The 13,302-nt window shown below is 34.5% G+C and overlaps 1 protein-coding gene across 3 annotated transcripts; it reads left to right on the forward strand.

Moving 5' to 3' along the window:
• The first annotated feature begins 4,276 nt into the window (after positions 1–4,276).
• LOC139197478 (uncharacterized) lies at positions 4,277–9,883 on the forward strand. 3 transcript variants are annotated; one of them, XM_070824971.1, is made up of 6 exons: positions 4,277–4,949; positions 5,187–5,236; positions 6,579–8,213; positions 8,300–8,430; positions 8,498–8,573; positions 8,657–9,883. In XM_070824971.1, exons 3-6 carry the CDS (start codon positions 6,590–6,592, stop codon positions 9,814–9,816), a joined length of 2,991 nt encoding a protein of 996 aa, XP_070681072.1. In that variant the 5' UTR covers positions 4,277–4,949; positions 5,187–5,236; positions 6,579–6,589; the 3' UTR covers positions 9,817–9,883. The 3 variants fall into 3 exon arrangements, with proteins under 3 accessions (XP_070681072.1, XP_070681073.1, XP_070681071.1); XM_070824972.1 differs by having other exon boundaries at positions 4,904–4,949; positions 5,196–5,236; XM_070824970.1 differs by lacking the exon at positions 4,277–4,949 and having other exon boundaries at positions 5,133–5,236.
• Positions 9,884–13,302: the final 3,419 nt, after the last annotated feature.

The raw sequence follows: 13,302 nt of genomic DNA on the forward strand, positions 1-13,302 counted from the left end.
AATCCTTAGGTACCTTCAAAGATCAATGGACAGCGGTATCCTATATTTTGCAGATACATTGCCTCAGTTACATGCATTTTCAGATTCTGACTGGGCAACTGACTTGAACACCAGAAGATTTGTAACTGGATATGTGGTGTTTCTAAGAAACAACCCTATTTCATGGCAATCTAAGAAACAAAGCTCAGTGTCTCGAAGCTCTAGTGAGTACAAGGCTCTAGCACACACAGTTGCTGATATTGCTTGGGTGAGGAATATTTTAAAGGATATATGTGTGTTTTTAACAAATCCACCAAGTATTAATTGTAATAATATGTCAGCCATTGCACTAATTGCAAATATAGTGTTTCATTCAAGAATAAAACATCTTGACAGAGACTATCATTTTGTAAGAGAAAGGGTTCAACAATGAGACTTAGAGGTGTTGTACATTCCAACTGAAAATCAAACTGCAGATATACTGACAAAGGGATTACACAATCCATTGTTTATTCGAGATTGTTACAATCTCAAACTGGGAAATCCCAGTTGCAATTGAAGGGGGATGTTGAATATAGTTGACTGCCATGTCATTATTGAAGTGTAATATTGATGAGTCATCAAAGATTAGTTAGAAGGTTGTTAGAGAGTCTGGTATGTTAGTTGCAGTGGTTAGCGTAGGAGCTAAGTTTCTCTAGCTCTATATAACTCAGAAATGAGATAGATTGTAATTCATTCAAGTTCATCAATAGCAAAAGATTATATTCATCTCTCTTCTTCCTTGAAGCTTTTCTCTGCAACTATTCATTTTTATGCAATTCTCATGTTCTGTTATCAAATATTTCATAATAACCTTGATCAAAATTCTATTTGCATTTGTGTTTGCATGTGCTGGCGGTATGAGCGTCTACTGACTGAGTTATATATATATATATATCCTAAGCATGTTGCTTGGTTTTATATATTCAGCCTGCTTAATTAATTAAAATCAAGCCACTCCAAGCAGTGGCGAAACCAGGAATTGACGGGAGGAGGGGCGAAGTCAGGTAGTGAAAGGGGGACACGCGGTCCCCCAATATATATATATATTTATTTATATTTTTTTTCGAAACATACGAAACGGCGCCGTTTCAATTATTTTTTTTATTTTTTATTTTTTGCCAAGACCAAAACGACGTCGTTTTGGCCTGGATGATTTTAAAAAAAACGCAGTATGCTGTTGCGCGCAACAGAACCCACACATCACCAGACCACGGGGAGCTCTGAGCCCAGTGGCGGATCTAGGATTGTAAGATTGGGTGGTCCAAATCTAAAGTTCCAAAAATTATTAGACGAAAAATAATATTAAAAAATTAAACAATAAACAACTTTTATTCACAATCTTCTTACAAACAACATTACAAATTACAAAGACTAAATATGTCCCCAACGAGATTTCATACTAAAAAATACGTCATGATAGATTTATTGTCAACTAGAGCAAAAACATCCGTATATGATTGAAACCATCCAATATTGAAATTCAACTATTTGATCTGGGTACATTGGAGAGGAGACTAGTGTTGCGTTGGTGGGGTGGGGTGGGGTGGGGTGAGGTGGGGGTGGGGATAAGGAATGGTTCTCTATTTCAAATTTGAACTGTTTTGTTTTTGTTTTTTCAAAAAAAAAAAAAAATTGTGAAAACTATATATTAAAGAAGTGCACCAAACGCACCGTTTTACTAAGGGTGTTTTCAAACCCCCCGAGCCCTATGTAAAACATAATCTTCTTCTTCCTTCTTCTAATTTGCAGAACACCAGAACTCTGCAGCCCCGCTCCTCTTATCCTCCACCTTGTGCCCAGACTTGGGTGGTCCTCGACGTCCTTATAGCATATTATCTGGACTTTCGGGTGGTCCCGGGACCGTCCAGGTCCCTTAATAGATCCTCCCCTGAACCAGTGGGTTTTCCGGCGAGGGGAGGGGCGGACCCAAAAATCCAGTCCTGTTTTCCGGCGAGGGGAGTGGCGGCCGCCACTCCTCGCCCTCACGTGGCTTCATCACTGACTCCAAGCAATTTTGTATATTTTTATGTTTTTGGTATTTATGTATTAGGGTTTTCTAGTAGGCTAAGAAATTTGAATACTTTCATATTATTTACTAGGAATTATGATTGATTTATTGTTTGTTAAGTCGGTCAAGATGTAATCTTTTGGTTATGGGTAATGCTAGGTAAACCAAAATTTTCACATACCGTTTTTTACCTTCTACACACAATTCTCAATTTTCAGCCGTCATATCAAATGAGTTGAAGATGATCAAATGATATAAATTAACTAGAGTGTGTAGGAGGTAAAAAAATGTGTGTGGATAGCACCAAACTTTTCTAATACAATATAGGTCGTTTCAGTTGCAACACCTACCTATGACCACATTATTGCTAGCCCATTGTGAGACTTAGGCTACTCCCCCAACCTCCTTAGTGTAGATAATATTGTTTGTTAAAAAACAAAAACAAAAACAAAAACTTGGATACAAGTGTGAATGTTAAGTGAGACCTAGCACTATAGAATTATAGTATCTTGAACTTAAAGATCCATTGTGGTGCAAACCTTATTAAGGTCTGAAGTCCGATCCTGCTACACAGTATAGGGACTGATCCATATCAGTAGCTAGTGCCCTTTTTGCTCTAGTGGTGTTGTTGAATGAGAGGCATTCTTTTCTTGATGCGATCAATATTTTCTTAATCATTTATTTTTTAATGCAGAACCTATACCTAGAGGTCTCAAGATTAAAGGTCAAACGAGTCTCTTCAACGCTACAGAGGTATATATACAAATATCATATAATTCAACTTATTAATCAATCATATTATTTGTTCTTTTGTGCCATTTTTAAAAACATACAATCAATTCTTACTCCCACATATTTAGGCATCTGCTTGGAGAAGATCTGGAAACGCTTCGCCTAAAAGAACGGCTTATTCTTGAGAAACAACTTGACAGAACTCTCTCGAAAACTAAACAACAAAAGGTATACCAGCAAAATGTAGCATTATACACACACGCACACTCAGAAAGCACTAGCTCAGATTTCTTAATTTGCACGTAGTCTCGCATGTTATATATGTTTATTATTAAAGATTCAAAAGTGTTTTACCACGATTGAGCATGGCATCTGGATTGTCTTCATCGACCAGTGGCTGATCACTTGCAAAAATACAATCTAGCTAGAAGGACGGAAAATGATATTTTGAAGGATAAAGACACCTTTAGATTTTGACCAAGAATAAAAAAAAGGTGTAAAATGTTGAAAGTATGAATCTTACATAAAAAAAAAAACATTACACTTGTAAGTACGTAATTGAACTACTTTCTATAGTGTCAATTATTTTTATAATTGAACCTTAACTTTCTTCACAAAAATGATCACTTTAGAAAAAGCAGTAAGGTATTTACTTTAGGGATGTGATATCCACACACCCTATTTTACTTCTTACCACAGTAGAAAATATCGATAATATCGGCGAAATATCGCCGATATTATCGTTTTTTGGGGACCCCGATATTTTAGTAACTATCCAACTAGTTTTCGGCATAATATCGCGATATTATCGATATTATCGATAATATCGCGATATTTTCGAAACTATCGCGATATTTGGTATGGACACGTCGGAGAACACGGCCGGAGCAAATAATCCGAAACCCTAAATCCCCAAATGCTAATTTCCAGCCTAATGAACTGAATCTACAATACAGGATTCCGACAAGAACGATTTCATTACAAAAATCAACATGTTTACAAGCCGAGAAGAACGATTTGAGTACAAAAATCAAAGCAAATGAACCGATCCCTAAATCCCCAAATTCGGATTCAAAGCAACTGAATTGAATCCCTAATTCCTAAATCCCTAAAATCTATTTCAGTACAAAAATCAAGCAACATGCAGATAAATCGCAATCTGTACAAAAATAGAACCCTAATTCCTAAATCCCTAAAATCAATTTCAGTACAACAAAGGTGTGCAACATGCAGAAAAATTGAAATCTTTACAAAAATTTAAAGTAATACAGGGGAAGAAGAGAAGTAGGAGCCTGGAACATCGTCTTCCTCACGAATCCAAGACGGCTGGGACAAGTTCGTGGTCCTCAGTGGTGTCGACGGCTTGGACTACGGAGACAGAGGGAGACAGGGAGACACGGAGACACGGAGACACGGACGGTTAAGGAGTGGTGTCGACGGCTGGGTTTAGGGCGGGTGAGATGGGAGGAGCAGAGGGAGACAGGGAGACACGGAGACACGGAGACACGGACGAGGACTGAGAACTTCTCGGTGATGATGTCTCTGTGTGTGTGTGTGGAAGAAGTGGAGAAGGGGGAAGGGAGGGAGAAGACTGAGAACTTCTCGGTGAGAGCGAAGGCTCAGACCGACCTCAGAGAGAGAAGAGAGAAGAGAGAGACTGAGAGGATTCGAGAGAGACTGAGAGGAGAGAGACTGAGAGGATTCGAGAGAGACTGAGAGGATTCGGGAATAGGGTAGTACGTGTGTGGTGTGCGTGTGTGGTGTGGTGGGGGGGGGTCTCGAAGTGTGTGTGTGGTGGAGTGTGTGAGTTATTCAGTCTTTTTGACTGTCTGAGTGATGGCATGTTAGAAAAAAAAGCATCCAATGCTCCAAATTATTGAAAACCAAATCATTCCAAACCTATGTCTACCTCTCTGATACAATGATCCAAAGAACTTTTTGCAATTTCAGAACATGCACAACAAATACTACTGCTTTAATAATGAAAGCGTGTGACAGTCTTTCATATGCAAAACAGTGTCAATGTCTTTCACATGTAAAACAGTGTCAATGTCTGTTATATACTTACATTCTTTCATCATCAGAGGCATTCACCGAATTTTAACTTACATTCTTCTTCCCATACCATTTTCAAAACCATTCCAGATCCTTTCCAACGCCAAGCAACACAAAGGCTTCCATATTTAAGGTCAGTTTACAAACTTAAATTTATATTATTGTAATTTATACAAAAACAAATAAATTTGTGTGCACTCGTATGTTAATTTTTTTAAGTAATTACTTGCATGTTAATTATGTTAATTTTTGTAAGTAATTAAGTAATGTTAATATTAATTGTTTTAAGTAATTAAATAATGTTGTATAATTATTCCCTAGGATAATTTTAATGTTATTTATTATTTTATTTTCCTTACCATTTTCAAAGTCATTCCAGATCCATTCCAAAGCTTGAACACAAAGGCTTCAATATTTAAGGTAAGTTTACAAACTTAAATTTATATTATTGTAATTTATACAACAACAAATAAATTTGTGTGGACTCGTATGTGAATCTTTTTAAGTAATTAATACTTGCATGTTAATTTTTGTAAGTAATTAAGTAATGTTAATATTAATTGTTTTAAGTAATTAAGTAATGTTGTATAATTATTCCCTAGGATAATTTTAATATGTTTAATATTATTTATTATTTTATTTCCCTTACCATCTTCATTATCAAATTGGATTATTATTCATTAATATTAGGTTTTTTTATTATCAAATTGGATTATTATTCTTTAATATTAGATTTTTTTATTATCAAATTGGATTATTATTCTTTTATATTAGGTTTTTTTATTATCAAATTGGATTATTATTCTTTTATATTAGGATAATTTTTTTTATCAAATTGGTGGATTATTCATTAAATTGGATTATTATCAAATTGGATTATTATTCATCACCATGTTTTATATTAGGATAATTTTTTTATCAAATTGGTGGATTATTCATTAAATTGGATTATTATCAAATTGGATTATTATTATCAAATTGGATTATTATTCATCACCATGTTTTAATTTAGGATAATTTTTTTATCAAATTGGTGGATTATTCATTAAATTGGATTATTATCAAATTGGATTATTATTCATCACCATGTTTTATATTAGGATAAATTTTTTATCAAATTGGTGGATTATTCATTAAATTGGATTATTATCAAATTGGATTATTATTATCAAATTGGATTATTATTCATCACCATGTTTTAATTTAGGATAATTTTTTTATCAAATTGGTGGATTATTCATTAAATTGGATTATTATCAAATTGGATTATTATTCATCACCATGTTTTATATTAGGATAAATTTTTTATCAAATTGGTGGATTATTCATTAAATTGGATTATTATCAAATTGGATTATTATTATCAAATTGGATTATTATTATCAAATTGGATTATGATTCATCACCATGTTTTAATTTAGGATAATTTTTTTATCAAATTGGTGGATTATTCATTAAATTGGATTATTATCAAATTGGATTATTATTATCAAATTGGATTATTATTCATCACCATGTTTTATATTAGGATTTTTTTTTTATCAAATTGGATTATTATTCATTAAATTGAATTATTATCAAATTGGATTATTATTCATTAATATTAGGTTTTATTATTCCATATTATTTGTATAATTACTTAACTTTTTACAATCATTTTCTTTACTTTGTATTTAATTCTTCTGTAGAATAACTTTATTATTTAGGTTCTCTTATTTTTATCAAAAAATAATTGTCTAATTTTAATGAAAAATAAATATAGGTACGTTTAAGATGTCAAGTAAACGTGATCCAGCTTGGGAACATGGAGACCCAATAGACGGAAACAAACATGGCACAATTTGCAAATATTGTGGTCGGGTAATGAAGAGTGGCGGAGTGACACGACTGAAGTATCATCTTAGTGGATTAGATCCATCAAAAAATGTCCAACGATGCGATAATGTCCCCCCAGAAGTGAAGGCATTCATCAGCACATTATTAAAAAATAAAAAACAGCAGAAGGAAAAGATGACACAAGGAATGGAAAATATTCGAGCTGGGCTACGGGGAGAAGTCTATGGCCAAGCGGTTGACAGTGATGAGGATGACGATGAGGACGAATGTGATGATGACATGGGACCTGAAGAACGACGCAGTTTGAAACAAGCATTACGTGCCTCCAAACAGTCAGCATGGGAAAGAGAACACCTTCATAAAATTCCTAATAGGGGACAAGGTTCCGGGACAAGTGGTGGTGCACAAATGAGACGGGGAGGCAGTCTTAGAGAATCACAACCAACACCACCAATAGCCCCAAGTTTATATAAGTCATCAAACGCACGTCAAAAGAGTGTTTGGAGTTATTTCAAGGGAGGTAATGTGAAGGAGGGAATGGGGCGTCTAATTAGCAAGTTCTTTATCTATGAAAATGTCCCTGCTGCGAAGGCTTCATCACATCATTTCAAAAATATGGTAGTGGGATGTCAACAGGCCGGTGTTGGAGTACAACCTCCCACTCCCTATGAGATAAGAAACAAATATTTGGATATGGAGTATAAAGACATTGGCGAGTATGTTAACAAGTTGAGGTCAAAGTGGGAAACTAATGGTTGCACAATCATGTGTGACGGATGGACCGGCCCGACCAGATTATCTATCATCAACTTCATGGTATACTCCAAGGGCAAGACAATTTTTCTGAAGTCTGTTGATGCTTCAGACCATATAAAGAATTACAAGTATATTTACAAATTATTGAGGGATGTAATCATGGAGGTGGGAGAGCATAATGTTGTCCAAGTCGTGACCGACAACGGTTCTGCATTTGTCAAAGCTGGAAAAAAGTTAATGAAGCATCATAATGTGTTTTGGACATCATGTGCAGCACATTGTATTGATCTTATGTTTGAGGCAATGGGAAAGAGAGAGAATGTTGCTACTGTGGTCAAAAGAGCTAGAACGATCACTAATTATATTTACAATCACGGTTGGTTGTTGGCAAAGATGCGTGAATTTTGCAGAGGAGAAATTATTCGTCCAGCTACCACTCGATTCGCCACCAACTATATTGCATTAAACAGCCTACTCAAGAAGAAAGCAGGGTTGAAGCAACTATTCACTAGTGACGATTGGGCCAACCACAATTTCAGCCGCTCAAATACAGGTCGTATGGTGGAAAGTATAGTGCTTGATCATGCTTTTTGGAGTCAAACAGAACATGTGTGTCAAGTGTTTGAACCTCTTTACAAAGTTTTACGGATCGTTGACACAGAAGTGTATCCTACTATGGGGGCTGTATATGAATTGATGCGTGTAGTGAAGGATGAATTGGAAAGAAAACATGGTGCAAGGTGGGTCGTAAAAATAATTGAAGACCGATGGTATAAAACATTATACCACGATTTGCATGCAGCAGGTATAAATTATGTCATAATTTGCAATTCATTTCTTTAGTTGCATAAGTATTATTTATCTTATTAGAGTATGTGTTTCTTTGAACAGCATATTATTTGAATCCCCGATACCAATATAGACCCGGTGTTGGAGATGATGGTAACCTTATACGTGCTGTACATAATGTATACAATAAATTAGACCCTGCATCACCAGCAGTTGGCCAATTTGGAAATGAGGTACACAATTACTTAAATTATAATAATTACTTTGTTGGATTAAACTAACACAATTTATTGTATTCAGCTAACATGGTTTAAAGATGCAAGAAGAACATTTGGAGAACCAACATCAGTTGCTGCTCGAACAAATATGTCTCCTAGTGAGTATAAACATATTTCACTATAAGTTTATAATAGAATTTGTTGGAGTTATTAGGCTTATCAACATTATTTTTCATTGTAGCTGAATGGTGGATCATGTATGGGACCGATGCACCAACTGTGAGAAAGTTAGCAATAAAAGTATTATCACAAACGGCTTCCTCATCTGCTTGTGAAAGAAATTGGAGCACATTTGCACTCATCCACACAAAGCAAAGAAATAAGTTGGCTCATAGTAGCTTGGAAAAATTAGTTTATTGCTACTACAACATGAAGCTTCAAATTCGAGATAAGGAAGCAGAAATCGATCATGTCGACCGTGGTGACCCACTAGATGTGTTTGATATTGTTGGTGAAGATGATGATACGGAGGGTAACCAACTTTTTCAATGGATTAGACCTCTTCATTTAGATGATGATGAAGGCAACCCAGCTCCCAGAGTTGCTGAAGAAGCACGTAATGAAGGGATAAATGTAGAAAGAGTATTAGAGGAGGAGGTGGGATCTAGCAGCACTGACTCTTTCGAAGAACTTTTGCAGCCAAGACCAAGCAACACTGGAATTCCACATTTTTCCAATCCTACACAACCACAACATCGTGCTGATACTAATGATAGCTCTAGTACAAGATCAGGAGACTCACCTACCACCGGAGGTGGGAATGATGAAGGACATAGTGGAGCTGGAGGTAGTGGAGCTGGAGGTAGTGGTGGTGGATATGGAAACTATTATGGACCACCACCTCCCGGATATATGAGCCCCTTCACTGGTGAGGCAAACTTCACGCATGCAACCCAGGATGATGACCATGGCAGTAGGCGGGCAGGACCAGGAATTGGTGCCATAGGGAAGGACTATACTCGCAGAGAAAGAGGCAAAAAGATTTTGTCAAGTCAAGAAGATGACTTGTTATCTAGAACTTCAGACTCTGTTGGATTGGGAAGTAGTAACTATGGTTATCCTCATAACCAACCATTTCCCTACCCTTCATATCCCATTCCTGTTGGGATGGAATCGAGCGACTCATGGAATCAATCCCAGCCTCAATCTTCAAATGATTTTTCTTATGGACAACCTCAACCAATCTCGGATCCATATGGGTGGCATATTAACAATTACATGCAAAACTATTTTGGGGATTTATCATTTGATAACTACTCTTCACAATACACTCATTCTACACATAGAGATGATGAAGATAGTGACAAATTTGAACCTCATAGGAACTCTATGTGGTTCTAAAGTGTAAAATATTGTACTAATTCATTATATATAAATGATTATGGTGTGTTTAGACTTCTTTCATTAATTACTACATATTTTCTACACTCATAATGTTTGTCAGATCGCTATATAATCAACTTGATAATGTTAAATCCATCATGCAATGCATTTCCTTCCAATTTTTTGTGATAAACTAATAGATAATTGACTAAATAAACATCCTACAAAGTTTCAATAAAAATTTCCAAGTTTTTCTTACAATTTCCGTGGTTTCCATGTAATTTTTATCGATATCGATATTTTACCGATATTTCCATCGATATTTCCGTGTTTTCGGACTACCGATATTTCCGATATCACCGATATTTTCTTCCTTGCTTCTTACACATCTTTTTAAATTTCGGCCATCGGATCGAATGAATTGAAGAAGATCAACAGACAAAAATTATTAAGGGGTGTGTGACAAGTAAAATGGGATGTGTGGATAGCACACCTCTTACTTTAATGCACATAGTGTATATATAGGATTTCTTGGAGCGAAATGAAGCACCACCTATACTATCACGACTATGCTTCACATCAATCAACAATATTGGGCATAAAATTTGTGGCACTGTACAATATTATTGATTTTTCTTCTTGTGCTTCTTGATCAACGCCATTTATAGACTCTGTTATCTGTATTCTGGATTAACATATAAATATACTAATCACCTTTATTTTATATTATTATTGTTCCAACAGTACTCTTTTTTGTCCTCCTGCTTTTGTATATGCAGACGCGGATGATGTATAATCAACTAGAAGAACTGCGCCAAAAGGTGAAGATATAGAGAGTTTTAATAAAAAACTTGTGTACTGTTCATTTTAACGAAAAATCATATTTTTATACTAAAATATCAAATTTGATACTATTTACTTTATCCTTTATTTTGTCTTTATCGTTAAAACTCAAAGTTTTCAAATCATTTTCATTAATTTTCCTAAAAATAATATATGTATTGCTAGCATACCATGCATCCCAGTCCTCCTATATATCATATGCGATTTTATGTGTCCCCTGGCCCCAAATCACGTTGAAGTTGAATATAACGTTTGAGGATCCTCTCCGGATCTTCTTTGTGAGGATTCTGAAGATCTTCAAATCGTGTATGTTCATCGTATATCGTACGGTTAATTTTCGTCAGGTAATATTCATATTTAATTTTAAATAAAAGTATTTAAAATGATTTTTGACCGTATGATGTACGATGAACGGACACAATTTGAGGATCTTCAGAATCCTCATTGGAATTTAACATCATGATTATAAGATTTTCTTCTCGTTCTTCTGTCTTGAAATTTGGTCAAAACTATGTGCATGGAATTTCTTAAAGAGAACTAGACATGCTCGACGTGCAAAACTACAATGTGTTCAATTGACCTCCTTTACAAGTTTAGAAGGGCGATGAAAGGTTTAAATATTTGTTAAACAATAATAATGTTTTGTTTAACAAATGATATTATCTACACTAAGGGAGTGAGATGAGTGGCTACGTCTCACAATGAGCTAGCATTAATATGGTCCAAATTCATATTTAGTGAAAATCGAACATAAGACTTCTGACTTATAAGTAAAAAAAAAATATCAATAAACCGTATTATTAAGTGAAAAATAATATTGTCGTTAGGCATACAAAACTAACCATATTGACGATATATTCTTTAATATAAAGTAACTTTTAGGTGTATTATGTTGTGTAATTCCTTTCTCTTTATCTCTGTAATCACATAACACATCATGTTATGAGAGATGAGAGTATATCTCATGAAGAACCTTATAATATAAGTGCAGGGAGATGTGCCTATGAATAGTCTTTATAAGTGGGTTTTCTAGTAGTGTATTGAACCGAAAATTTTCAAATATAAGTGAGTTCTATCCCTAACAGTATAATTAATTTTGTGTATCTAAACAAAATTTCTCTAAATTTAAAAAAAAAAGAATGAAAGCTTCCTCTCATTTTTCTCCTCTTCCAAATTCCAATTAGTAGTTGAGATCATATGATATTATTTTGAATAAATTGACAGGAGAAAGATCCTGCAGAAATAAATAAACAGCTCAAATGTGAGGTACTTTAAATTGTTTATATTCTTGAATTTCCATCCCACCATGTGATGATAAATTTTCAATGTTCAACATGTGATGATTTCAAATGCTCCACATTTGATGGCTAATTTTTTTTCTATTTTTTGGTGCATGGAATAGTGTTGTAATTTCAGCTTCAAGAAGTAAAAGGACCTTCAAAAGCCAATCACGTTGCATCTGAAGGACCTACCTTACTATTACACATATGGTAAACATTTCCTTGTTTCCATTTAATTACATATACATTTAGGTAATTTAATTACATATACATTAAGGTAATATCTTTATTTTTTTATTTTTTTTATTTTTGGTTAGGATATAGGGTTTTGGTTATTTTTTTTAGCTGCATGGCTTAAATACGGATTATGCCAATGTGAATTTTTTTGTTATTTGTGTGGCTTTATTCGCTTAAGTTTTGTATTTTTGATTTGTCACTTTTGCAGTTATTTTTCATTTTTTGTACACATCTTTGGTACATACATATTCACTATTGAATTTTATAGAATAAAGACATGGTTGATTTGGTGAAAAAAATGGATGTAGATAACAGGGATCATTAACCAGTTCCCCAAGAAAAAGGCAACTACTGATCAAGGGAAGGACCATGGTGGGAGGGAGCAGCTGCAAGCCTAGCAAGCAGGGTGGGCTTCTTTTGATTGCTTGTAAAGAATTATTTTTAAGATATGTTCAATTCATTGATGTCTGGCACTCTTATGAGTTGCAGGCGACCAATAATCACAAATATCGATATACTAATTTATAACCATGAAGGGATATGCTGAGGTTTGCCTAATCATTTGAAGCATAAAATGAAACAATGAAACAATCTTCCACTTCCGTTAATTGTGATTCCTTTTGTTTTCTTGCTTAAAATGGGCGTTAGATTACATTGTATAGGAGTATATAATAATTAGACGTTATTGCATTACAATTTAATGCTCAAATTAAATAGTACCAATATCTTATTTTTTATTGAAACAGCGTAAACGGACCCAATAACTTATAATATTAGTAAGTTAATTCATAAAAGTGGATTATTATTGCACATGATTGTATTTTATCCCATAGTTTTATCCAACTGAAGTGACAGACTTAACTAAAGTGTTTAAACAAGATGGGTACCAAATAATGCCGCTGATGGATGGGACGGAGACCAATATATACCTTTGAATCATTTTACTTGCTATACCTGGTTGCATATAATTATGAAATGGTGGGTCGAAGTCAGATCAGTGGTTGGAACATATGTGTTATAAACACGCATGTTCCTAGAATTTCATCCGAATCTCGTCCTTAATAAAATACCAGATCAGTTCTTAATGTAAAACGAGTCAAACCATTCGAGTCAGATCAGAGGTTGCAATGAGTTGGATTTAACG

This window comes from Malus domestica, chromosome 07, assembly GCF_042453785.1.
Source record: "Malus domestica chromosome 07, GDT2T_hap1".
Taxonomy (NCBI): Eukaryota; Viridiplantae; Streptophyta; class Magnoliopsida; order Rosales; family Rosaceae; genus Malus; species Malus domestica.